The 27,142-nt window shown below is 40.9% G+C and overlaps 1 protein-coding gene across 21 annotated transcripts in view; it reads left to right on the forward strand.

Moving 5' to 3' along the window:
• The window catches only part of CLASP1 (cytoplasmic linker associated protein 1), a 158,345-nt gene that overhangs the window by 61,406 nt on the left and 69,797 nt on the right, over positions 1 to 27,142 (forward strand). For 12 of the 21 annotated variants that reach the window (XR_004081660.1, XM_031056388.1, XM_031056419.1 and 9 more), the window contains exons 8-20: positions 6,677 to 6,829; positions 7,784 to 7,857; positions 8,518 to 8,610; positions 9,945 to 10,090; positions 10,813 to 10,948; positions 11,669 to 11,739; positions 12,711 to 12,770; positions 13,487 to 13,564; positions 15,402 to 15,569; positions 16,359 to 16,408; positions 17,572 to 17,742; positions 19,355 to 19,378; positions 26,462 to 26,569. Coding sequence is in view for 20 of the 21 variants with exons in the window: in XM_031056388.1 (XP_030912248.1) it covers positions 6,677 to 6,829; positions 7,784 to 7,857; positions 8,518 to 8,610; positions 9,945 to 10,090; positions 10,813 to 10,948; positions 11,669 to 11,739; positions 12,711 to 12,770; positions 13,487 to 13,564; positions 15,402 to 15,569; positions 16,359 to 16,408; positions 17,572 to 17,742; positions 19,355 to 19,378; positions 26,462 to 26,569 (1,332 nt within the window). In the remaining variant the exon portion in view is untranslated. Of the gene's footprint in view, positions 1 to 2,965; positions 3,280 to 6,676; positions 6,830 to 7,783; positions 7,858 to 8,517; positions 8,611 to 9,944; positions 10,091 to 10,812; positions 10,949 to 11,668; positions 11,740 to 12,710; positions 12,771 to 13,486; positions 13,565 to 15,401; positions 15,570 to 16,358; positions 16,409 to 17,571; positions 17,743 to 19,354; positions 19,379 to 26,461; positions 26,570 to 27,142 lie in introns of those variants that run through there. The other 9 variants (XM_031056415.1, XM_031056435.1, XM_005415768.3 and 6 more) reach the window with 4 other exon arrangements.

Consider the following 27,142-nt stretch of genomic DNA (forward strand, 5'->3'; position numbering starts at 1 on the left):
TCTTTCCCTCAGTATCATAGTTATTATGTTGTGTGCTATTGATATTTAATTTAATAAAGCTGATAGGAATGTAACATTTGTACCACCTCTTTTCTAAATCAACTTAAAGCTAATGGAGGCTTTCATATGGCTGAAAACTGGCTAAGTGACAGTTTCACTAACTTTTAAAAACTCCCATTTCCAGGTGTGTTAGTTTCATGAACAGAAGTTTCTTAAAACTTTTATTTGTTATACTCTTAGTTGTGCTAGTGCTCATAGATGCTATTAGAGGGGGCATGCTGTGACTTGTTGACATGATGACATTATTACTGTCAACATTATGGTTAAAAAAGTTCTGAAGTAAACAGGCTCATTAAATCCTTTTTATTTGTCTCTTGTTTTCAAGTCTTTAATACTCCTGTTCTCAATCATGCTCACAGCCATCCATCATGGCTACATCTTAAATTGGAGTAATCTGATTCCAGGATTGAAATTTTTAATGTCCCTCAGAAAAGTAACTTAAATCATCATAAGCTGCATGATTTCAGATCAGTCTTCTGCAGGACGATTTTGTTTGAATTAGCAGGCCAGTCCCTGAGAGCAGATTTTGGATGTTGCTGGGCTATTGCTTATTCTTGCAGATTGAAGTTGGAATTTACTTTCCATTTGCATATTGTGTCTGCCTAGTCTGGGGTTGGATGTGGTCAGGTCAAAGTGTGCAACAATTTCCTCATACCAGTTTGGTAAAGTTAATTTTATCATACTGATATGGGTTTAATAAATATAGGGTTCCTCACTAACAGGAATGTGCTTTTTAAAGGATTTCTATGCCTAAATGTTCTGCTTGCAGAGGGATGGCAAATACTCTGAAATTGCTGTAGTTGGGTGCTTGGGTCTAAGCAGTATGTGTATTAGAACAACAGCATATGTAAATACAATGTATTTGGAGCAGAAGACAATTCCAGGTGCTACTTCTTTGAGGATTTTTCTTTTCCTTTGTGATAAGAAAGTTGAAGACCTATTAGATTAATTAGGTAGTGATTAGACAGAATGAGGCACCAGCCAAGGTGGTGGCTTTCCTTGCTAAGGAAGGAAAACTGAAGCATTTGGGATTAAAGAAAACCACATGGTGTTTAAGAATTATTAAAGCAAAAAGCATTTTGCACCTGCCTGGCCTGACATTCTTGGCCTGGGTCTCTAAGCACCACCTTACCTGTGGCTGATGGCAGATGTGTTGTTTATTGTATGTATTATTGCCATAAATACATTGACTAGACTTGCATTGTTTAAACCTTATTCAGAAAAACTCCCACCCATAATGATGTGGATTGTAGTTTAAATAGGGTGATATATGTGAGATATGAGGAAAAAAAGCCAGGGTTCTGGGTGATATGCATGTCCTTGTCATTGTTCAGCCCCTGGAGCAGTTCATGCTGAAGCCAGGTTTTTGGGACTCCAAAGCCAGTTGTGAAGGAGATGAGGTGGTTCAGCACATAGTGCCAGGAGGCAGCAGCAGGGGTGGGCTGGGACTGGGGCTGGTGACTGCGTCAAGCTGGGATAACTGGATATGATGGGAGAGAGAGGGGCAGGTGGCATTGGCAGGACTGACCAGGGTCACTGAGGCCAAGTGGATGGCTTTTTAGGTGCAAAACACTGCCTGGTGTGGAGGGTGGGAAGGAGGAGCTGTGTCTGGAGCCAGGGAGAGAAGCTGGGACACTGGGAGGTGGCCAAGCAGGAAACCTTAATGATGTGCTGTGCCCATGGACACATGCCTGTAGCTGCCATTCCTTTGTTTTTAAATGCTTAATCTGCTGAGGAGCATATGCACGTTCCTTTATCTTTAGTGGGTTTATAAACGCATTCTCCTGGAGAAACCTCTACAACACCTATGTTGGAGTTGGACAGGCTTGCAGCTAAGCCATGCATGGGTTTCACGTGTGCTAATGGGAAGAGGCTTCTAACCTCAGCTGAAGCTATCTCGCTTGGACACCCAACAGAGGGCGACAGCAGAAGTCACAGCTGGAGATGGGGGTGCCAGATGCTGCCCTGGGGGGAGGGCATGAGCTCAGATGTCAAAGGGGTGTCTGTCTCAAAAGTATGGTCCAGTGCTCATGGACTTGTGCCTGGCAGAAAGGATTAAAGAGGAACACAACCTGTTTCCTTTAGCATTGGTAGTTTTGCTGGTGTGTGTTCTTGGCTTGTAAAGGGCTCTCAGATCTTCAGGGAGCTGGGCTTTGTCCGCCTAGTGGGGATTGAGCATGGAATCTGGAAATGCTGTAATGTTTGTCAGCTTTAGCAGCTACCTGATGGAGCATGCCATGGGAATGGTGGGGAGGCAGGTTCCTCTGGTGTCACCCACTTCCATCTGCGCCCAAAAGAGGATTCTTCTGAGAGTGTTGCAGGTGATTCATGCAAGAGGTACCCATCCTGCCTGTTTTAGCTGCTCTGATGCTTGGAAAGGGAACAAATGATGAGTGGGCACAGTGGGCCCAGGACAAGTTTGGTCCTTTACAGAGTGGAATCTGAAGACCATAGTGGGGCATCTTTGTGAGGAACAGATATGATGGAAAGCTCTCTTTCCAGTCTGTCATCACTACAGAGTAGCTGTCTTCTCTAAAGCTTACAAACAAATAACTAAAAGATTTGAATTTGACATCCTAAAGTTTTTAAAAGCCAGAAAGCATCTTTTTTTCATTGGAAAGGACATTTGAGGCTCTGCTTTAAAAGGTCCCAGGCTGGTGTTGGAGGCAAGGGAAGTGCTGGGCCTTGTTTACCGTGGTTCCTGAGTAGCAGCCTCTTCTCCCCACTTTTCACCTTGGCCAGACCTGAAGGGGTTACGTTTTAAAATGAATAATGACTAAATTTATTCGTCATGGACAAATGATGACAGCTGTTGAGATGCTCCTGTTAGCGCTTCCCAGGGGATAAAGTCAGGCTGGCTCCTAGTGCAAGGCAGCCGAGCCAGGCACACTCAGCTCATCTTCATCCCAGATTATTTGTCCTGGCTTCCCCTCGCTAGTTGGGAATTTCCTCCCTAGAAGTGAACCCAAGTTTCCTGGGCTGAAATGGGTGTTGCTAATAGCAATTGTGCAGATCTGCAGCCGTAGAGAGAGAGGACAGAGGCCATGGCTGTTTAAATCCACGTGTGAAGACAGCATGCTTAATGAATCCGAGGGGCAGTGATTGATTATATTGTGGACTGAAAGCCGCGGCGCTCCGTGAAGCACTCTTACATCTGGGCACGCTATGGAAAATATGAAGGAATGTTGAGGAAGCTTATTTGCAGAAGGATATGTACTTGTAAGCAATTTTCTCTTCTTCTTAAATAATGTAAAGGAATTGAAAAACGTAAAGCAGATAGTCTTCTCTCTGTCTCTGAGGCAGCAGAGTGGCGAGCAGACAAAGGCCTCTTTTATAAGGGCATGTCTTTGACAGTACTGTAAGGTTCTTATAAAAGAGCACTGGGGGTGTCTTGTGATGGGAGAATGTCAATGGTTATTTAATGTTAGAGTGGGGCACTGATTCTGCTTCAGTGCACCTCAGCTGGTGTCCTGAGAGTTACACCCATGCTGAATTTGCCATTTGCAGATATGCTGAAAAATATGATCCTAGTTCAAATGATTATTGTGAGCAGGAATCAATGGGTGGCAAAGAAAAAAAAGGGTTTTGTAACAATAATGTATAGTAGCTTGGTTTTCTGTTCTTTTCTGTACTCCTGTGTCCAGGTTCCTTTCTGTTCTTTGTTTCTCTTTCTGTTCTGCACACGTGCTGCTGGCAGACTTGATGTGCAGTTCTGAACGTGGTGCTGTCATTCTGCACTGCTCGATGAGAAAATGCTGTTGGGTTATTGAAGAGATATTCTGGTTTGATAAATATGTAATGCTTAGTTTGCAGACTTAATGAGCAGGAAGATGCGATCGTAATCCAGTCATCCCCAGAACTGTGGGTGGGCTGGTTTGATTTTTGGAGTGTTGTTTTTTTTTGCTAATGCTCAGAAAAGCCTGTTTAAGAAAGAAATTATAGTCTGTTTAGTTGCTAAAATACTACAGGAGTGCAATGCTTTTAATATCTGGATTTTTTTGGTTTTGATTTATTATCTGAAATAGGAAACCACACCCTCTTCTCCCTTCAGCGGACTGAGGCTTTAAAAATGCATATAGAAGAGGAAGTGAGTTAACTAAGGTTGCATCCAGATAGTCTGAAATGCAGCTGATGGAGAATTTTATTACCTGATGAAAGAGGCTATGAACTAGTGAAAGTACCTTTTGTTTCAAATATGACTGATTTTCTTCTGGCTGTTAATATGCACATGTCAAATAATAGTTTGCTAAATATTTATATAGGAGCTTTTGAAATAATTGCACCTGGAACAAGTTCTGCTTAGAAGTTTTTGGATTGAATGGCTGTCCAAGTCTTTCTGAATCACTAAAACCTTGTCCTGGAGGCTTCCGAGATTACACGTTTTAAAGCCTATTTTGATCTGCCCTGACCTTGGTGCAACTCACACCAAGTAGTGTTTTTGAAATAATTCCTGTTTGAACTACACTGTGTCTCTTGGGGGAAAAAAATTCAGTTTTGCTTTTTTAAGAACTGCCTGTGGTAGAATTCACTGGGTGATGCACCTCCTAACCTCACAGAGGGTCAGCCCTGTGATTATTGCAAAAAATGGGTGGGGGAGCAGGGGGGAAGAGATTTTAAAAAGGCAACTCAGAATTTAATTTGTTTTTAACCTCTAGCCAGTTGTCTTGTTGTATATTTTTCTGTTAGGTGAGAAACAATATTAATAAATCACGTTGGAAAACTGTGTTAATAAATCTTCAGTAGCTGTGTTAACACAGAACATAATCAAGCAACTTATTAGGAATCTGGCTAGACCAAACAATCTCTCACAGAGAATTTTCATTTAATTGAATTAAAAACATATTTTCTAATCCTTTAATCATTCTCATGATTGTTCCCTGAGCTCTTTTCAAATTAGTTTTGAATTACAGATGTCAGAACAAGACTGGTGTCAATAGGGAGATAGCGCGGTCTCCATGGCTGCCTTCAGGCACCGTGTTAAAGAGACAGCCCACATCCTAATTGTGGTTTATATTCTCTTCAGCTGTGTGACCTGAAATGTATTTAAGTTAAAGTTCTTTTCACTTTTGCCTTGTTCACTTTTTCCTGAATAACAGTACAATAACAGTAACAGAACAACAGTTATTATTTTACCCCTTTCCTTTAGAGTTGCTTTTTTCCCCCTAGCCCTTTCCCATATTTCAAGACATCTTAAACATCAAAATGAAGAGATGTCCTTGTCCACCTTTTTTCACGTTTTGGATGCTTTTGTGTACCTGCCATGTTAGTATTGAGTTGTGATTGGAGTATGGCATCATGTGCACTGCTGCATATCAAAAATGGGGTGTGTAGGTTTTTAGATGATCTGTGACAGTCCTCCTGTGTCCAGCTGCTAATAAGCCAGAGCCTAGGGCAGAGAAAACTGAAGGTGGCTGAGCTGAGAACAAAACAGGCTTTTCTTCCTGTTTTGCCTCCCCAAGAATATGCCTGTACTGTTACCAAGTTTTTTTTTTTACTTTCAGAAAGCTCAGCCTGTATTAAATTTCACTCATTAGTGTCTCGCTAGGAGCCTGCATTTGTTACTAGAAGTTCCCAGATGCTTTCCTGAGCAGGGATGGATTAAAGTACCTGCTTGACTTTTTGCCAAGTGAAAATTGTGAAGGAAATGTTCCTAATCTGGTGGAGAGTGTGTACCTTGGGCTGCTGGAGAGGGACAGGCATGAAGCTGATCTCAAATCTTGAATGAAGTGTTCCTGTGGAGAAGCTGAGTGATGGGGGCTGAGCTGGCTTTCTGGCCTCAATAATTACGTGTTCCATCTATATCAGCTGCCCAACTGCTTTGTCACCTTTCAACCTAAGGCTGTTTTTTCAAGTGAATTAGCTAATCTATGTAAAACTGCAATATAAGCAGTCCTTTGGAATTGAAGTAACCTTGACTGGGAATCAAAGCAGCTGTAATTCACTTTTAGTTAATTTATGTTCACGTTTGGTGGTAGAGGCTGAAGTTGGATATACACAGAAGGTTCTATAGGGTTTAATGCACTTTATAATGATGTTTTTATGAATTAGAGGAAACTTTTTGTATTTCCTTGTAAGGAATCTCTGGTGTTAATTTAAAGAGTTAAAGGGGATTTGTAGCTCCAGATGGGTCTGTGATTAATGATCTGTGGTTCATCAACAATATGGGTGTTGCCGTGTGAACTTTCCTGGGTGACTGTTTATCCTTGGTCTGGTGCAGGCAGTTGCTGCTGGATCTTGGATTTGTTTGTGGTCTTAGTCTCACTGCAGTCCATGTCAAAAGAGCTCTTGGAGACATAAACGTGAGAGCTGCAGACTGTCAACACCCCAAATATTTTCTGGAGCTTGCATCTTTCTGCTGTAGATTTGAAGTTCATTCTTTTCATCTGAATGCATTCATTGAAAGGGTTTATAACATAGTGGCTGCAGTAGTGAAGGACTGGGTTCAGTGAGCTGGTGGTATTCCATGATTAACTGGATTTTAGCATGAGGACACTGCTGAGATGGGAGCTGGCAGAGCAGGCTGGAAAATGTAGCATGTTTGCCATAGCACAGGCATGTTCCTTGGGACATCCTTTTGCTTCATTGGTCTTACAGCTGAGTGTGGTTTTTTTGACAGATAAAATTTTTGATGATGAAGACTCCATGGATGGGAACAGACCTTCCTCAGCCAGCTCCTCTACATCTTCAAAGGCCCCTGCAAACTCACGCAGAGTTGGGATGGGCACTACCCGCAGACTTGGCTCTGCACCTCTGGGCTCCAAGTCTTCAAGTAAGCCAATAGCCGGCATAAATTGATGTGCCTGTGAAGTATTTACAGTGTTCATACTGAGCTTCTTGCAAGCACTTCCAGACTGGTCCTCAGAATCCAGTAACAAATTTTTCCCTATGCAGTCATTATGTCTGTGTTCTCTGCATGCCACAACCAGAGTCTGGTAGGATGAATCTCCAAGCAATCCCCACATCCCCATAATTTATTTTGCATTTTGTAAGAAGTTGCACCTGTGTGGTTGTGCACTGAGGGCTATGAGTAAATCATGTTGGTGCTCCAGTGTGTAGATTTTTGCCTTTGTAGTTCCAACTCTATCTGAACTGAGGCTGCTTATAGCTACATAAGCTATATAGCCACACTTCAGCCCTTGCAGTCCAAACCCGACACACTGGCTTTCTTTCAAGACCTTTGGGCATTTCTGGTAATGAAGGTGCAAAAAGAATTCTGATCAGTCATTCTGAATGTTAGCAATTATTCTACATGTAGCTCTAATTCTATATGTGTCCTAGGGAAAGGGAGAAAGTTCCCTATATCAGGCAGTCTCTAATCTGATTAGTATTCCAGAGACTGTTTATCTTCCTTATCGTTCGTCTGTTTGTGCACCTGTCAGATCTCCACCTTCATCTATTATAGATGGGATTAAATCCTTTAAAATAAAGTCTCCCATATAATTAAAGTAAGTATTCCCTTTCATCTTTCAGACTGTGTCCCCTAACTGTTGAGTGACTACTGTAATGACTTCCCTAATGTGCCTGTGAGTTGAAGGATGCCATGAATGTCTCACCAGTGCCTAGCATTGAATTTCCCTGCCTCTGCTTTCATTACATCTGCAGCCCTCCCAGGCTGCATGGGTAGTGAACTTTCTCCTGATTAAATGCCTTGATAGCTGGTGGTTTCTTAATTGATTCTTTTGTTGATAATAAGGTTGAAAAGGCTTTTCCATTTGTGTGTCAGCAGCCAAAGAGGGAGCAGGTGCTGTGGATGAGGAAGACTTCATTAAGGCATTTGAAGATGTCCCAACAGTTCAGGTAAGTAGAGTTAGCTGTTAAACCATGCTGTACTAAAAAGCAGAAGGTGGATATAGGATCTCATGCTAATCACTGGCAAATTGTGCTTCATTGTGATGTTGGCAAATCTTTAAGGGGAAAGCAGGTTAGAAGTTGAAGGGAGGCAGGTTTTAAATGGTGGGGTGTGCTAGTAGTTTATGTGAAACCCTCTGGGAACTGAAAGCAGTAAAGGTGACTTGTGTCTCAGGGAGCACTGCTGTTGTGAGTGTGAAAACTGCATGTTTGCTGATTTAGCTGGATAGCTGAGATGCATCATATATCCCCTCTCCTTCACTGGAGCTTTATATTTGGGACAGCTGAACAGCACATGTGTCCACTCATGATCTTCTGTAGGTTTTGACTAATATAGCCACTAGTAGCTGCAGGAATTCTGCTTAAAATTGTGGAACTACAGAAAAATAATGCAATATGATCCTTTAATCATCTTGTGATAATTTCTGAATTTTTGGTTGCAGGCAATGGGTGTAAATTCTGTGCATTGTGCAAAGCCAGTTGTGTCCAAGGCTAGCACATGATGTTTAAGCAATGAGGTGCAAAGGACATAAGAATGTAGTTGGGAAATAATCTGATTTTATGGAGTAAATCCTGCATTACAGTGCTGCTCTGTATTTCAATTTGTAGATTTATTCCAGCCGGGATCTTGAGGAATCCATAAACAAGATCAGAGAGATCCTATCAGATGATAAACATGACTGGGAACAGAGAGTTTCTGCGGTAAGTAGTGAATTTAGATAGGATCTCTATTAATAGAAGCTTTTTCTACACTGAGCTTAATCCCACTGAGGGTACTGAGAAAACCTCAGACTAAGGCTGGTATGTAGTTTTAGTGGTGAGCACTTGTTATGTTCCCCCAAACTTGAGAGAAATGTTTCCTTGTGAGACTGAATTTAGGCCACATTTGTGAGGGAAATTACTATTTGGTATACAAGAGTCTGTTGAGACAGCATCAGGTTGAACTGGAAGTTGTGCAGCAAATCCAGCTTTAAAGCTGGAAATTTTCTAGCAGGTGCTAAAATCAAAATGTCAAGTCTTACTCAGAATATCTTAAAACTTACCTGATAAGGCAGAAAATTACTTTGCTTACAGAGAACTTATTTATACTTCTGCAAAAGGGAGGTGTAAAATAATTCAGCAAGAATCTGCACACTTAAGTTTTGAATAAATAAATATGACTGTGGGAAGTGTGGAAGTCGAAAATTGGATGTTATATGCATGTCAAGACCAAATACTATTTACTGAGGTGAGCTGTGTTTTCATGACACAAATAGATGCACAGTCTTGTCTACACAGTAGACTTTCATCACTGGTGTAGCAGCTTTGCCATGTCTGTCAAACCCTGTATTACAGATCTGAGTGGCAGACTGGGCTGATTCAGCTTACTTCTGTTTAATTTTATTTCTGTACTGAGTAACAGGGAGCTGAAATTGAGCCCATGTGCAGATGCACTGGTGCATGGGAGGGCCTGTGAAGGTGTCAGAGGATTGTGTGTAGGATGAGATGGTGGTCCCTGTAGTATTAATAGGAAATTTCCCATTTTGATGGGGTCAAGGTTCCCCTTCTGCTATAGCCAGATAACTGTTTTAATGAAATCAGTGGACACATTCTGGGTATGTCATTATTACCCAGACCTGAGTGTGAACCATGCCCTTTAAGTCTAGATATCTTTTTAACACAAGAGTCAGCTGTGAGATTACCTAAACATTAGAAGCTGCTGTAAATAAGGGAACAAAGGGGAATGTTTAAGATACCTTTTAGTTTAAAAAATATTGTTTGGGTTATTAACTATACAATTTGAATAGCTGAATGCAACACTTCTGGATTTCTGTAAGTTAGCAAGGATGTTTAGCTTACTGTCCTTAGTATGTTAACTAACCATGGGTTGAATATAAGATAGGAAATAATAAAATTACTTGGACATCAAGTATTAACTTCCTTAATACATGTTGATGAATAACTGCACAAGAAACCTGGAACCAGGTATTGGTCTTGAACTGTCCTTATATTTGCTGCTCATTAACAGTCACTGATTTCTTTTATACTCCTAACAGTTGAAAAAGATCCGCTCCTTACTTTTGGCTGGAGCTGCAGAATATGATAACTTCTTCCAGCACTTAAGACTTTTGGATGGAGCATTTAAATTATCTGCTAAAGACCTGCGCTCTCAAGTTGTCCGAGAGGCTTGTATCACCTTGGGGTGAGTTTATTTTCTATGTGAGTTTGAAATGGGATGTAGAAGAAAAGGAACAGGCATTGGTTAAAACACAATTAGGATGCAGGTAGTGCTATTTAGTTAAAGCTAGAACATGGTTTTTCTGCATCTGTTTGAAACTCCATCATGTAGGCTACTAATTGTAATTCTGCCAAGCTGTGTTCCTGAGTACTAAACAATGCTGCTGTGGGATGCACAGAATGAATGAGCAAGCCATGCCTTCATGCACAAGTAGGGGAGCACTGAACAATAAAGCTGGAAATGTTTATGTTTTGTTGTGGTTTGGATTGAGCTAGTTTTTATTTCTGATAGTCTATCCTTTGTGAAATACTTCAAGAAAAAGTGTGCTGCAGTGTTTCTCACATTTATTTTTAATAGGGAGCTTTAGGGAAGTTGTAATATAAACTAACAAAAAATATTCTATCACCTTGATCCCATTTGCTTGATAAATAAATTTTTAGCTGTGCTAGTTACTTTATTTTATGCTGACCTTACTGTTTCTCAGGGTTCAGATGAATATAGGACACAAGTTTGAAATGAAAAGAACTGCTTTTTGAAACATGGTGTTATCTGTCCTTTGGAGCTGGAAAGGAGGTGACAGTTGCAAAGATTGAGATGTCAGATGTGCTTATGTCACATGTTCTGTACAAGTCTGACTTGCTTTATCTTCAGCTCACTTACCAGCATGACTTCATTCTGTTTTTCAGACATTTGTCATCAGTTCTGGGAAACAAGTTTGACCATGGGGCAGAAGCCATCATGCCAACAATTTTTAATCTAATTCCAAATAGTGCCAAAGTCATGGCCACTTCTGGTGTTGTAGCAGTTAGATTAATCATTCGAGTAAGTATACATCAAAAGAGAACAGTGTTATAATTTCCAAACACTGCAGTGTTTCTGATGAAATATGAATGCTGCTGCAATAAAAATAAGATTAATACCTAATCTGCTTTTCTGATAGTGCTGGGCTTGGCTGTTTCAGATGTTCTGCAGCCTTGTGCAGATGATGCTTGTTAAGCTCTGCCAGAATAGTAGAGGAAATGTTTCTTTTTGCAGGGCAAGATATTTCCATCTCTCTAAGAGCTGAGCAAACATTTTTCTTTGAAAGGGTGTTAGACCAGCCTTGCAGCACAGACTCATCCTCTTAATTATGCTCTAAAATACCTCACAGACAGTCCATGTTTCTCAAAAGTATTAGTTCACAGTGGTGACTTCTGCCTAGTGATTCATTGGATAAGCTGTATGTAGCCTGATGTCTCTAAAATTGTTACCATTGGCAGTTTAGATCTTCCTGCAGTGACTTCAGCTACTTGACTCTAGAGAGTGTCATTAAGAAGAAAATCAAGTATTTGTTAAAGGTATTTTAACTGATAAATTGTAAAATATTTTTGATATTAAAAATCTGCCTATATCTGTTAGTGCTCGTTTATCTAGCAGTTCTGTTTTTAAGTACTGAGCAAGAACAAGGATCTGAATACTGAGCTCAGGTGGCTGAAGGAGATGGTCTTTCATTCTATGGAATTGTTGTGTAAAGATTTCTTCCTGTTCTTTCTTTACTTCCAGCACACGCACATCCCTCGGTTAATACCCATCATAACCAGTAATTGTACCTCCAAGTCTGTTGCAGTTAGAAGGTGAGAATGTAGTTTGCATTTACTGCTTTTTAATAGTAAATAGATGCTTTCTGAAAATGTGAATGTGTTTGTTGTTATTTGTGGGAAGGGTTGAAGACACACTTACTTATTATAACATGAATCTCATTCTTCTCCATGATTTGAGTTCACATTCAAAGTCAGCTATCCTGCATAAACTGCATCACTGCAGAGAGGAAAAGGCATTTTTCAACAAGGAGAAATGGTTCTTAAAATAATTGTTGTCCTTACATGTAAAAATGCCATGTTTTGGCATTTTTACAGACACGTTCCTATTCCCCACTGCTGGCTGTTACAGTGGCCTGTTTTCTTTGAGCCAGTAAATCAGTCTTACATGAAAGCATCATCTGGAAGGGAAGTTGGACTGAATGGTCTAATGATCCTTTCTGCACTTAGAATCTACATGCTTCAGCCCACTGCCTCACTGGGAGACTCTTGTCTCCTCCTTATGCATTAACTGGTTCTCTTTGAGTTAGACAAAAGGAAGGGCTTTGTGGTTGCTGTATTTGGTGACAAACCTTGAATACATTTCAGCACACTTGTGCCTTAAGTTTTGTGAAGTGAGGAAGGGAGATTAAAGCTGGAAAGGTCTGTCCTGATGTTAGGCAAACTGTGAGGTTTCTGTGTGAAGCCTGGACTAAGAGGTACAGAGTATCAGTGTCAATCTTCTTCTGGGCATGTATCCGGTTTAATGAAAAAGGAAGCTTTCAGGATTGTTTTATGGCAGTCCCTCTCTTCAGGCTTCTCTATAGCAAGCTGCCTCCAATTAATACTTCTGACTGTTTATTAATGTTTTTTTAGAGCTGTTGATATTTTTATTGAGGTCAGCACTGAATTTTGATGTCCCAAAACGTTTCAAACATGGCTGTTGTTCACAGTCAGGTATGGCAAAGCCAGTGTGTCCCAATTAACTTAAACTCAGCATTTCTTCTCTTTCTTCTCTCTCCTCTCAGGCGCTGCTTTGAATTTTTAGACTTGCTGTTGCAGGAGTGGCAAACACACTCCTTAGAAAGGTAAGTTCTGAATACAAGTGGGTTTGTTCTCTCCTACTTATCTGGGGAGAAGGAGATAATTTCCTGGGTCATTCTGGAGAAAGGATCATTAGGAGAGAAGATCATATTAGGTAGCTGTAGTAGAGATTTTTTTGCCACCCAAAAGAAGCACGTATGCACATACACTGTTAGTTCTGTAGTTCTGTCAGAGTTTGCTGAGTATGTTTCCTATGCCAGCCTTGGAAAACCTGGCTGAGCATATCCCTGAACTCACTAACTTTTGTTTAAGAATTTTTTTCCTTTTGCACCCTGAAGTGAGATGATGAGGTGAAGTCTGCTGCATGTCTAATCAGGAGCTTCTGAGTCATCTGCGTTACTTCAAGCTAGTGGCCAGTTGAAGTAATTGTGCAAAGAGAGACTGGGGTACAATTCCTTAGCCCTAGACTGCACAAGACTATTTAGGGCTTTGGAGACTGTTCTTGAATCCATACTTTTTGGATAGCTAAGTAAAGGTCTGTGAAGGATGCTGCTTGCTGTTTCCTAGACAGCAGTGTAGATGAAATAAAAGTGACTTGTAAGAATAAATAAATAAAGGGCACAAAAGATCCTTGATGGAAAGGAAAGGATGTGGTGAACTGTTTCTTCTCAGAAACAAAGGCAAAATCAAATTAGTCATTTTTTTCTAAGTGTGGCATGTCTTTCTGAACTGCTGGATAATATTTTCTTTCTTACTTCAGACACATATCAGTGTTGGCTGAAACAATAAAGAAGGGAATTCATGATGCAGACTCTGAAGCCAGGATAGAGGCAAGAAAGTAAGTGGAAGCTGTTGTTGGTGTCTCTTCTTCCTCCCCTTCTTTGCCCCTGTTTTGTGAGTCAGTGATATTGCATGGTTGAGACAAAAATCCAGACAAGATATATTCTCCTGACTTCCCAGTTGGTGCAAAAAAGGGAAGCTGAGGGGTGACCATTCTGTACAGTTCCTTGTGGAGGGTAAACAGAGAGGGAGGTGCTGATCCTTTCTTCCTGTGTTCTGGTGATAGACAGGTGGGAATGCTTTGAAACTCTGACAGAGGAAGTTCTGGCTGACATCAGGAAAGATTTCTCTACCAAGAGAGGGGTCAAACACTGGAACAGGGTTCCTACAGAAACCTGTTTCAGGGGCACTTGGACAATGTCCTTAACAAGAGACTTCAACTTTTGGTCAGCTCTGAATTGGTCAGGCAGCTGGACTAGATGTCTCTTATAGGTCCCATCCCACTGAAGTAGCCTATTCTATTGTTATTTGCTACTCTTGAAATCAAAGTCCTTGTGCTAGTACACTGCTAAATGGTATCCTAAATTAAGGTAGTATTTTATGACACTGAAGAAAAAAATTTTGTATATTCATAGGAAATTTTAATATTTACAATTAATTTTATTATTTTGAAGATCTTATGCATTTCCATTAATATGATCATACTTACAGTAGTATGCTATGTACCAGGGTCCTGCTTTTCTGAACAGAACACTACAGGAACATTTTTCTGCAGAAAGGGGATAGTGTAAAACATAAAAACAATGAATAATAAATTTTATTAATCTAAATGCTGTGTTTTAAGCAGTGGTGTTTCACAGTAGGATGCTTAAATCCTTTTGAAAGGCAGCATGTCCATCACTGAAAATTACAGTAGTCACTGAGACTTCACAGTGGGTGACTAGTTAAGCTGAATAGACAGCAAGGAGAATGGCATGGGACTTCAGAGAGCATGCTTAATTCTCTCTTCCCATGTTTATTCAATAGTAGTGTGGCTGATTGTGAGACAGAAATTTGTTTTCTTCTTGTGATGTGGGAGTGCATGTGGCTTCTCTGAGGACTCGCTGTCACACACAAACAATTCTTTATTCATTTGAGCTAATGATTTTACTCTTGAACTGCCCATTAGTTGCCCCTTGAAAAGTACTGAGAGTCTTCATCTCCTTTGTGCCTCAAGAGTGAATGGTGTTTAGCCACCAGCTAGGAGATTCAGACCTCCTGGTCCAAATACAAGAATTCTTCCCTCATCTGAAAGTGCTCTTTTATTTTCATCATGGCACTGATTTGAAGTCCATGTGAGCATCTCTTTCCTTTTGCTTGTTGTTTTTCTTTTTTTTTCCCCAAAGAGACAGGCAGCATCCTCAGCTCAGTACAGAGACATGTCTCTGCAGCATTCTTGGAGACCTGTTGGTTAGACTTAAGGAAGGAAACAGCAGCTGGTGCTTTCCTGAATCAGGCCCATTCATGTGTGTTCTGCCTTTGGCAGGTTTTGAAGTAGCTACTGCACACCCAGTCCCAAACTAGTGTCAGTCTGGTGGGCCTGCAGTCTCCCATGTGCAGTACACAACTGGAGGGACGAGGGCTTCTTCCCTAATGCAGCTTTGTTGGCTACTCCTGCTTTTACAACAAATGCACCAAATGGTTCTTTTATTTGGTTTGTCTTTTGTGCAGCTGTTTGAGCAACACAAGGGTTGAAAAAGCTGTTTGTCTTAAATGTGTCAGGGCAGTAGGTGCTTGGAAATGCCTGGGCATTGGCCCCACTGATGGGTATTGTGGGAAGGGCTCTGGCTGTGCCTTTGTGCCACAGCCCCTAAAGTTGCCCAGGAGGTGTTCACAGTGCTGTGCCTCATTTCCAGGTGCTACTGGGGTTTCCACAGTCACTTCAGCAGAGAGGCTGAGCATTTGTACCACACCTTGGAGTCTTCCTACCAGAAGGCCCTGCAGTCCCACCTGAAGAACTCTGACAGCATTGTGTCCCTGCCACAGTCGGATCGCTCCTCCTCCAGCTCCCAGGAGAGTCTCAAGTAAGGCTTTCTGTGTCACTGCCTCTCCATTACACTGAAGGGAGCCATCACATTGCTTTGGCTCATCTGGTCATTATTTGGACTCTACACTTGGTTACTCCAAAATACATCTGTTTGTTTGTTTGTTTGTTTATTTATTTATTTGTTTGGGTTTTTTTTACCCAACACGGTGTGAACAACAAAACCCTGTACTGGCTTTAAAATATAATCATTATCTTGACTCCCTAAATAATTTTCTAGGAAGCTATTTGTGCTCAGCAGATACTGTTAGTTATTCCTTTCAGGTGCTTAAAACAGTGCTTAGATTGAAGTTCTGCCTTTAGCATTAATCCTAGAGGTTTAAGTCTGTCTTTTTCCAGATAAAAGAAAAGAAATTACAAACTTGAGTTGTAACTGCAGAGTCAATATGTAACTCTTATGTTGGATGTATGTATTTTATCTACTCTCAGGTATACAGTCAACTTAGTCTCCAAATGTGTGTGATTTAAGTGTAAGACCTATATGAAAAATATCCATAACTTACTGGTTTAACTTTTTAAAACTACAAAAAGTATTCTTAAAAATCTTTTTTTTTTGCACAAATAATGTGAGTACTAATTTATTTCTTAATGCTTTTATAAATAATTTCATGGTGGTGCTGTATTCTTAAACAACAAGCTTTGGTAGTTTATTCCTGCATATAAATAATTTCCTGTTCACTTAATTGTGTACTGAGGGAACAGAATTGTACTGCTCTTGATGACTGAAATACAAAGTTTTGTTTTAATAAGTGTTTGTGTTAACTTCCAGCCGTCCACTGTCTGCCAAAAGAAGTCCTACTGGAAGTACAACATCAAGAGGTGAGAACAGGAGCTGAAAAATGTGCTCAGGTGTTGCTGAGGAAGTGTGACATTGTGATAATCAAAAACCAACTTTGATCACTGTTTACTGCTCAGTAAAAAACAGCAGCTCAGAATGTAGAAATTTTAATTACTCTTGGATTTTACACCATAGTCTGTGCATCAGCTGCTGATAAAATAATGCTTTTAAAATAAGTTAGTAAATCATTAATTTCTTACACCTGAAGGGAAGCCTAAAGAGTCTTGAAAATTGTAGTCAAGGTATGCTTTGTAATAGTTGTATAAGTGCTGCTGATGCTAAGACATGCAGCTACATAGTCTAATAGTACCTTCAGTTTTACAATTTTTGTTATTTATTCTCTGTGGTTTCAGCACTTACTGGAGGTGTCTGCACACAAGTCCTACAGTGTTAATTTCCATCTCATTTCTAATCTGTTTTTCTTGTCAGATGGAATATTTAGGTACAGCTTTTCTGTCCTAAATAAATGCATACAATAATCTAAATAATACATTTTAATATAGAATATAATAGACAAAACTTTGTTGGTAGAAGATAAGCTGCCTTTTACACCTGACCAAGGTTGGGTTCTGGCTGGTTTGTCTGTAACTACTGAGACCTTTGATTCAAGGAGATGTTGTTGTGTAACCTACTTGACTGTGCACACAAATGCATGTTTGCTTGCAGCTGAGTAGTCAAGCTTCATGCTTAAGAGGGTGAGCATCAACAAGTGATGGGAACAACGATCCTCATGAGAAGATGAGGTGTTGGGAAGGAAGTTATTAGAACCTGGACTGAAGGACCTGCAGGTCTGTTTTGGCCAGCAACTCTCACGTGCCAGTGATGGGTACTGTGGTTGAACTTTCCCATCTAGACTCTGTTATAAATTTCTTTTTACTGGCCTGACAGCCTTTTTATCTTATCACTTAAGCTTTTAGAACTCGATAAAGTTCTTAGAGGTAGTATCAGGGCAGCATTGATGAAATATCTTTGCAGGCAGTGTGGGGAAGCCCACATTGCCCTGATAAAGCATTCTTAGTTGAGGTATTTCAGTGCCAGCAGGGAGTGTTAAAAATAGTACTTTAAACTGCTTGTCAGGCTCTTTGAAGCACACAGCTCAAAAAATTAATCTTCTTTATTCTGGATCTCCCACTCCCATCTGCAGCATCTACAGTAAGTACAAAATCTGTGTCAACACCAGGATCTCTGCAGCGATCCCGCAGTGACGTCGATGTGAATGCAGCAGCTAGTGCCAAGTCAAAAGTGACGTCTGCTGGAGCATCCACCCCCTTCAGTTCTGCTGCAGCCTTGCCCCCAGGGTCATACGCATCACTAGGTAAATCTACTGTTCTACAATTGCAGTTAGCTTCCTTTAGTGCCTCGCAGTTTTATTGGAATAATAAACTCTGACTAGAAGAACGTGCCTCTGAGATAGTTACCAGCTCTCCAGGATCAGTGTGTGATCTCTTGCCCTTTGGGATTAAGGAGAAAAAAATGACAACTATTACAACTGAAGTGACTTGAAGCAACAGTTTTGAATTGTGTAATAATCTGCGTCTCACAGATTGAGGACAGTGCTACTTAATTCCTTTTGACATGTTCCCCTGTCTCTTTTCTTTCTTTTCCTTCCCTCCTTTCCTGAAACTGCTTTTCCATTGTTTTATGCTTTGAATAGTACATCTTAGTTGAGTTTGCTCCCTTTCTGTTTCACAAAGGAGAAAGATGGAGAAGCAGAGAGGAGGTTGGCCTTGCCATGTCATCAGACAGGATATAAGTATCTGTTCCTTAAGCTGACTCTTTGGATTATAGCCACATGTCACAATATTCCTTCAGAGCATTGTGTATCACCTTCAGGTGTCTCAGGGTTTCTTAAAACAAACTTTGCATTGGATCTTTCTCTCCTGGAGTTGCCATCGAGGGAGTCATGGAGGAGGAAATGCAAGGCAGTGATTGACATCGTATTTGCTGAGCTTCTTCTCAGTTGTGAGCAGAGCTGATCATCTGAGCTCCTTCCTCATTCTGCTGGTTTCACACTAATCTAATCCCAAACTTGGCATTGATCTACCTTTACAATAGGGAAGAAACTCAGGGGTCTGTGCTCTTGATTGAAGCTGTGTACATTGTCTTCACTGAGAAGGGTTGAGGAGTTTCTTCTTTCAGTGTAGGGCATTTGCTCTTTAACCTGTTAAAAAGTAAGTGGTGAATTATATAGGGATGATTTTTATGGATTCGATTTTCAGACAGGTTTCATTCACATCTGAAATGCTTTACCTTGGCTTAGGTGTGTTGGCTGTATTCAGTTCAGAAGTTGAATTCTTACTCTGATTTAAACTGTTCTTACTTGGTTCAAGATGCAGATACATTGCAGCGGAAGTGTAATTACAGAATGTGAAGTTGATCCCATGATGGTGGGCTTACAGATGCAGCCACTTTTGAGTTGTGCTGCACTCTGGCTTCAGTGGCTACACTGGCTTCAAACAGTCTTATGTCATGAGGAAGAATGAAGAGGGAGGAAGTATCTACTTATAGCTGACTTGGTCCTTGAAGCTTAGAATCCAGTGTCAGTCTTGTTCTTTAACCAGGCTCTAAGAGAAAAGTAGCAAATTCACTCTTAAGTGATGCGGGCATGGCTGCTCCTGAAGATCCTGCTTCCTTTTTAGCTAGCAGGGACATTTATCACCTGCACATTCCCATTAGAGAAATGGCAAGGCAAACAATGAAAATGGAGTTGGGCAAAGGTTGGTTGTTGCAGGAGGGAAAACCTGCAAGTGTTTTCTTCCAATACATCAAGGTTTGGTTTGCTGCTTGGTCCAACTTTTTTCATTTCTTTAATTGTATTAATTTTTTTTTTGCATATTTATTTAGCTAATATATAGTGCCCACTTCTGTTGATGTTACTGGTTTTTCCCTATTAACCCTGTCCTTACTTTTCTTTAATTTGCCTAAAGATGGTACTACCAGTAAAGCCGAGGGTAAGCAGTCTCTGTGTAACTGAGGTGTGTCCACAGTCGTACTACCCTACCTGGTCTCTGTTCTCAAAGTGTTACCTGGTTCTCATCCATGTTCACTGGTGACCTGCATGAAGTGTTGCATGGTTGTCCTGCTCATTTTGATGCCATGGGGTATTCTTCACTTTCTCTTTGAGCTCCTCCCTGCTAAAAACCATTAGTCTGCTTTTATGACTCTGGTCACTAAGTTGTTATGTGGGTTTCTCTATTTAAAGCTCTGCTTTTGGTTCAAGGTGACCTGTGTATAGACTAAAAAAAGCCCAACCAAAAAACCCCCAAAAAACTCCCAAACAACACAAGGCTTATGATTTCTTTTCTCCTTGATGTGTAAAGGTTTGCTGTGTTTTTCCATCCAAAGCTCAGGTCACAACTGCCAAGTGCTTTCGGGAAGAGACTGGGCAGTGAGAGAATTGAATGAGATGATCACATGGCAGAAAAATGAGGACAGTAAACAATGATCTCTAGGGAAGGAATATTTAGTCAACCTCTTTAAACCTGACCCCTCTCTTTTTGTTGTTAACTGTCTGAGTGAGATGGCTTACACCAAAGACAGTTGGAGGAAAGGCTTTTTATTCTAGAGCACTGAGCCTGCTAGTTTGGGAAGGATCCCAGTCTGTTTTTCTGGCTCGTTGTCAAAACTTGTTCTTTATTTCTTATTTCTTCAGCAAAAAAAGATCACTGGGAAATTACTTTTCCTGAGGTAGACAGAAGTTGGAAACAAAAATGTTTTCTATACAGAATGGAGATACCACACTCTGCAGCAAAGCTTTTTTTTTCCCAGTGCAAATCTCTTTTCAAGGGATCTATTACTGTCTTGTGGGACTGTGCTCATATCTTTGATGGCTGCTTGTATTTGGATGTGGTGGTCTGAGAAGTGCCACTGTGCTGTTGTGACATCTGTGTTATTTTCCTTACTATTAGTGACATGTTGATTTATTATTTGGAAGAGAAGGTCTGTACCATTTTTGGAAATGATACTTAGTGTTGAGAGATGAGCTGACCTCTGCATCTTGAGCAGGAAGTATTTGTGCTTTGTGATCTGTCAGTGATAAGGAATATGAAGTTGACCTGAGACCTGTATTTCTAAATCAGTCATGAGTTAGATGAAAATTCCAAGTTGTTGTGATAACTGATCTCTTTTATTCTTCCTTTTTTTTAATTGTTGACGATATTATTTTTTTTGGTCTTAGTTCTCAAACCCATCTATTTTTGGCCTACCTTTGAAATGTTGAGGGTTTAATGTTTTATATGAAATACCAGCTTTCAATCCTCTCCTTGGCTGTAATAATGTTTGCAGAGGCCTGTTACAACAGCTGTCCTGTGCAATACCTCTATTTTTAGTTTATTAAATACTTTATTGTCATGATGTAGAGGGGTGGGAGTTTTATTTGGTTACTGTTTTCAATTCAGTTACATTAGGAGCAGATTGGATTTGGTAGAAATCTGTAATAGAAACCAGCAAGTTGCTTGGGGCAGCGAAGATTGAGATGAACTTTCAGAAGCTGAGTTTGCTATTCCCTCAGTTTTAAATACCAAGTCTTATACCTTCTTCTTGCCGTAGGATTCTCTCTTTTTTGATGGGGAGGATCAGGGAGAATTAAAACTCAGTATACTATAGCTAGAGTACTTCAAGAATGAGTTTAATCACTGTTTGAAACTTTTCATCTTTTTCCTTTGAGGTAGTTGAGGCAAAAAACCCTTTATTCAGGATTGAGTGTGTCCTTCACTGAATAATGAAACTGAGTGAGATCTTCTGCCAACTCTGTGATCTTGCAGATTGAGTCAGGAACTGCAGGGAAGATAAAACTTTGTATTCTTGACATAAATGTAAAAATTAAGAGGGTGGGGTTAGAGAAAAACATACTCTTGCTCTAGAAACAGAAGGAAACTGGACATAAAGCAGAAATGTCATCTACAGTCCTGCTCCTGTGGTTTGTTTTGGGTTTTTTGCAGGTCACCAGTAAGTAATTTAAGAGAAATTCCTGTGTTATTTTGTGTCGTTCAGCTTGACATTAAATCTGCAGTCTGGTTCCCATCATGGCTTTCTGCAGCTACATTGTAAAATTCTGCTCATTCCCCTCAGCTGGGAGCCAGCATTGTGTGGACTTGGCAGTTCCCTTCTGCTTTGCCCTTAGTTCTCCTCGCAGTTTGGTTTGGAGTCAGGCGACTCAAACAAAGGAGCAAGATAGAGTAGGTGATGCAGTGCAAGAATGCCAAGTAAGAGCTGAGAATCAGTCCTTTGGTTTGAAGTTGTGACGTCCCAACAATTGGCAAATGCTGTAGGAATGCACTTCCTTCTGGAAAGGTAATTGAGTCTGTATTCCAGTGAGGTTTGTGCAGGTCTTCATGCAGTGCACAGATGTGCCTTGATTGCCCAGACTCTTCATGTAAGGAGATCTTTTGAACTGCATTTAAGGGCTTTACACACAGAAAGAGATACATCTTTACAGTCTTGATCTTCACAGCTAGGGCTAGGGAGGTGGCCCTTGTGCCTTGTTTGTTATACCTGATTAAAAGGAAATATTAGAAGAGTTTCTTATTACTTTATCATGAAACAGCTTTTCAAGTAATATTTTAAAAGTATGCATAATGCTTTCATTAATTAGAATGGTTCAGAGTATTTGTGTTACCTTTTTTTCAAAGCAAGCATGAAGTCAAGCCCTTCAGACAAGAAGGGAAAGCATAAATGCTGGTTTGACCTGCAACTGACAAGCTCAAAACAGAATCAGCAGTTTGCAATCAGTGGCACAATTTTTAATAGTGTTGAGTATTCACCAGAAAGGCAATAAAATGGGGTTTGTTGCAGTTTTCAGATAACTTAGGCTCAGGTGGACGCCTTGAGTGCATTATCAAAGGCTTTAGGAGTAACACAAGTTGAGAGAAATTGCCATTCCTGTTTTCTTCTCTGCCTTAAAGCTCTCCCTTGTCCTTAAGAGTGAGGCTGGGATTCAAAGTCATGACTGACAGTGGTACCTTACACAGAATTGCTCAGGTAGTAGGTTTTTTGCTTTTCTTGCTCCATCCCTTTGCAAGTGCTGAATTGATTTGGCTTTGTTTGTTTGTGTAGGATAAAGTGGAGTGTTCACTGAGCCCTCTGCTTTAGAGGGAGATCCCACGTAAAACCCTGAGGCAGCACAGCCTGATGGTTTCCAGTGAGGATCAAGTGCCTCTCAGGGAAAATCATTGTGCAGGGTCAGGTCTTTCTAACATTGGAGAAGTGCTAAATATGCATGGAAACCATTCTGATGGGGATTGTAAAAAGTTCTTTTAATATTATCTATGTTTTTAATTGATCTCTGTGTCTCCTATGTCCATGTGTTATTTAGCAGTGATAGCTAGGGCCAGAGGCTCTTTCGGGAATATTTTTCTCCAAGTGGGGCAAAACCCCCGGTGCTGGGTAACCTAAATGCAGGAATGTGATCCCTGGAGTGTGTGATCCCCATCAATGCCCCAGTGTGTCCATGTATAACTTGTGTGGTTGTAGGTGTCCCTATTCACAGCATGGAATTGATTAAAGTGAGTTGTGAGGCTGTTGCATACCATTTCTAGACTATTTGAAAACCATTTTCTTCAGTGTGATATGCAGACTGAGTGTCACAAAGCCTATGGCTGTTCTGTGCATTGGGGGTGGGGATGCTGCAGTATCCACCCAGAGGACTCAACCTGCCGTGTGAAGCCTCTTGTAAAGCACAAATGTTATCATAGAATCTTCCTTAATTTGTTCCTTTTCTGAAAAAAACTAAAACAAAACAACCTTTATAGGTTTAGCCATTTGTTAGACATTTCAGGGTTGATTCTGAACCATTGTTGTAAAAACGACAATAACTTTAAAAAATAAAACCAAAACCTCCTAAAAATCCAGAAATGATTTCTTAACACAACACATTTATATGGAATCTTTCAAAATCTTTTCTGTACCAACAGCAGTGTGTTGCATGTCAAATTTAGATCAAGGGCTTTTTGATGGAAATAGTTTCATGGTTTTTGGAAACCATGTTGGGGCAGTCTTTATCTGTTCCTTTGCTGTGCTGTTGTTGTTAGGATGCAGAAATACTTTTAAAAGCAGCAGAAAAATAATGCTTGTGAAATATGGATTGCTACATCTGTAGTTTGAATTAGATATGGAAACAAACCCACTTGAAAGCAAAGAAGTTTTGGGAGGGGAGATGTTTGCTTGAATTTAAGAACAAGAAACATTCTAAATAGTTTACTTGATATTATGTTTCCAGTCCTGCTTGAAATGAGTTTTTCTGTCTGGGTTAGAATGATAGAGATAAAACCACACACATAGTCCTATGTGCAAATAACTCTTAGATGTGAGTGCAGATTCTTGTTTGCAAATGAAATTCCTGGGGGAATGTAGTAGCCACATTTGTGTTGTATGGATTAACTACTATATATGCAGGTTGTACTTGTATAATATATATTAAAAATCCATTTGCACAATGCAAGTCCAGTGCAGTGTTAGTTCAAATGCTTGTCAGCATTTTTTAAAGGATGAGAAAATCTGTATCAGTGTTTGGAATCTGTTCTTACTGTGGAAGAACAACTTCTTCTCTCACACTGTTCTCTCTGACACCCAGTTGGCCTAAATCAGTGTGCAAATGTGCCAGTCCAAAAGGAAGCAGAATTTTGTTCCTGGGCATTTGTTCATTCATTCAGAAACTGCTGAAATTGGTAGGAGTCTGTCCACCAGCCCTCAGGGGTTTCAAAATAGGGCTGAGTTTTCTTCTTCCAGTCCTGTTGATAATCACATGTTAATTAAGTTTGTGTTAGTTCTGTTTAATTTTTTTAAGCCTCTAGAAATGGTTTCAGAAGCTAATCTCAGTTTCACTTTATATATTATTTTATCCCAGTTTTCCCCTTCTTGGTCACCTACTGATGAAGATACAAGAAAAAAAACAACAACTATCGTAGATGCAGAAAAATCCCGAAAATTTTGAGGGTCTTAAGTGGCTTTTGTATAAGAGGAGGAGACATCAGTCCCTTCTCACCCATTCTTGGCCCATGCACATCACTAAATGTGTCTTCCACTACTGCCTGTTATTCTGTGTTGTGTTGAATTTCAGCTTGATTTCCCCCTAGGACTTCCTGCAATGCCAAGGCCTCCCACTGGCCTTCTGGAAGGATGTAAATGAATTCCATTGCTGGTTCCTAAGATGGTCAGGTTTAAATTCTTATCTTACTGTGATGCCTTCCTGAGGGAAGTGAAGGGAAGCCTTGAGGCTTCTGAGAGGAGCACGATGCCTGCCTGCCTCCTTCCCTGTGCCTGCCTGCCTTGGAGCCTGTGTTGGGCTTTGGGTCCACCTCATTAACAAGTGAGAGAGGCTCTGCTCACCTATGTGGAGCTGTGCCAAACTTGCATGGGGTGGATCTGGCTGGCAGAGGGCTCTAGAGCTTGCCTCCAGTGGTGCATCAGGCTGACCCTTTTTAAGGAGCAAGAATGCCCTAGAGCAGAGGAATCTGCAGCCTTGTTTGTGGTAGAGACATCAGCAGCCAGGCTTTTGGCTGTTGGACCCACAGGGGTGTGCTCAGGGCTTGTTCAGTTGAGACAGTGGTTTAAAAATTTTGTTTGTGTTTTCCCAGTTTTCTGATGATTCCTTCTGTGTCTCATCTATAAACACTTGTTTGAATGTACTGTCCTGTGCTTTGCCTATTCAGCTCTTTTAAAACTAGGTGCTGGTGGAGAGGTTTGAAGTAGAGCTGTCTTGTAGGCTTTTTCCCTTGCAAACAAATTTGCCCTGTCTTCTCAAAGTTAGGCATCTCCTTGTCACTTTGGGTCTAGCAGAAGCTTTCAGACCATGTTATGAATATTTTGAGAGCTCAGAGAAGGAACATAGCTCCCAATCGCTCTTTCTGGGCTGCTTGCCATTGTCTTGTCCTGCATGTGTGCCTTATGTGAAGTGGGTTTTTTTGGGTGGGAAGTGTGTGTGTTTCCCTGTTCATATATCTCTGTATGCTTATGGTGGAGACAGAGGGCAGGAGATGAGTATCTATAACCAGTGGGTGCAGTTGTCTAGACTTCTCTTACCTGCTGTGGGTTTTTTCCTTTCATTATTGTGCCTGAAACTGGAAGTCATCCTCTGAATGCAGGATAGCACTGGCATGAGTCCTGAGAAAAGAACTTCAGTCTTGGCTAAGAACTGACGTGCGGAAAAGTATTGATGGAGGCTTTCTTTGTGTTACTCTTAATTATCATTTCTTTCCCATTAACTAGAGACAGATAATTGAAGCATAGCACTGGAAAGAGCGTTCTGTAGGAAACAACCCTACCCCAGGAAGGGGATGAACTGATGACCTCGTAAGCTTTCCAAGCTCAAATTTCAGTGGCTTTTCCATGAGGAAAGGACAGAACAAGGACTGAGAACACTTTGGGACTTTATCTCCATTCTCTGCTTAAATAAAGAGAAGGCACACAGAATCTGTTTTCCTCAACACTGATTATGTTAAATAGGGCTCTCCATTACAAGTAAAGTTGCACTGATCTTGGATAAATATGAGGGACCTGTAAACAGCAGGGAAAATTCAATGAGCCTGAAATAAAAGTGTGGTCAGGCTGTATTGACAGACTGTCACAGGAGTGCCTGCCAGCCTGTGCAGGTGAAGCAGGATATAAAGCACCAGACAGCTAGTTGGAAATCCCAGCGATGGAATTTGGGAGGGCATCTGTCACACCTGTCTCTGAAAGGGTGATCACCTTGTCAGAAAGTAATAATTTGATACAGGAAGCTGCGTTTAGGAGACTTGAAATTTTTTGTTGTTGATCTTTGTAAAGAAGCTACTATAGAACAGGAGCAAAGGCTATGGAGAGGTAATATTTTTTAATTAAACTGGCTGATAGCATTACAGAAAGCAAAGAAGGTCTTGGACTATGGGCTGTGGCTGTTTCCACTCCCTGCCCTGGTCTCAGCCAGCCTAATAAAAGGTGTTGCCTCTCCCAGTAAATTTCTTTTGTACCCTGGCTAATTGTGTGTGTAGAGTGTTAGAGGCTGCTGCAGCCTTTATAAGAGCCTTGTTAACAGTGTGCTTGTGTTTGCATCCCTCCAGGCCGGATCCGCACCAGGAGGCAGAGCTCTGGCAGTGCCACCAGTGTCACCTCCACGCCTGCCGACACCCGAGGCCGCAGCCGCGCTAAAGTGGTGTCCCAGTCCCAGCGTAAGGATCCTTTATTCTTGGGGGAGCAGAACAAAGAGTTACTCATGTGTTTCTCTTGAATTGCAGTAGCACCATCAGAGAATTCGGCTCACTTTGGACAAATCGAATCCCCACCTAGCCAGTGTGTGCTCCTGCTGCCAAACAGGGCCCCAAATCCCAGTGCTTAGTTGTGGCATTTTTTAACCATTTTGTGCAGCAGAATTTCATGTCACTGTGATGTGTAGCTCCAAATAACTGGCACTGTGTCTTACTGAGACACCCCCTGTGCCTGTAGCTGACTGCTTGCCCTGCCAAGCCTCTCCTGCTTATGTGACTCTATTTTTGTATGTGTGAACACGTGAGCTGTCTAAAATTAATGGGGTTTGGCATCAGTTGAAAATAGGACATTACCTATTTTGCGTAGATACGGGAAAAAGGGTTCTGCTTTGATTCACATGACACATCTGCGCTCTCTGGCTTCCTGGCAAGGCATGGTTTTCTCCTAGGAGCCACACATACGGTGCTGCTGCATATTTGTCATGTGTATCTGAGGAGAATTTTGTCACTCAGACTTTAAAAAGGAACTTTAAAGAG

The sequence above is a fragment of the Geospiza fortis genome, unplaced genomic scaffold (assembly GCF_000277835.1).
Source record: "Geospiza fortis unplaced genomic scaffold, GeoFor_1.0 scaffold112, whole genome shotgun sequence".
NCBI classification, from domain to species: domain Eukaryota; kingdom Metazoa; phylum Chordata; class Aves; order Passeriformes; family Thraupidae; genus Geospiza; species Geospiza fortis.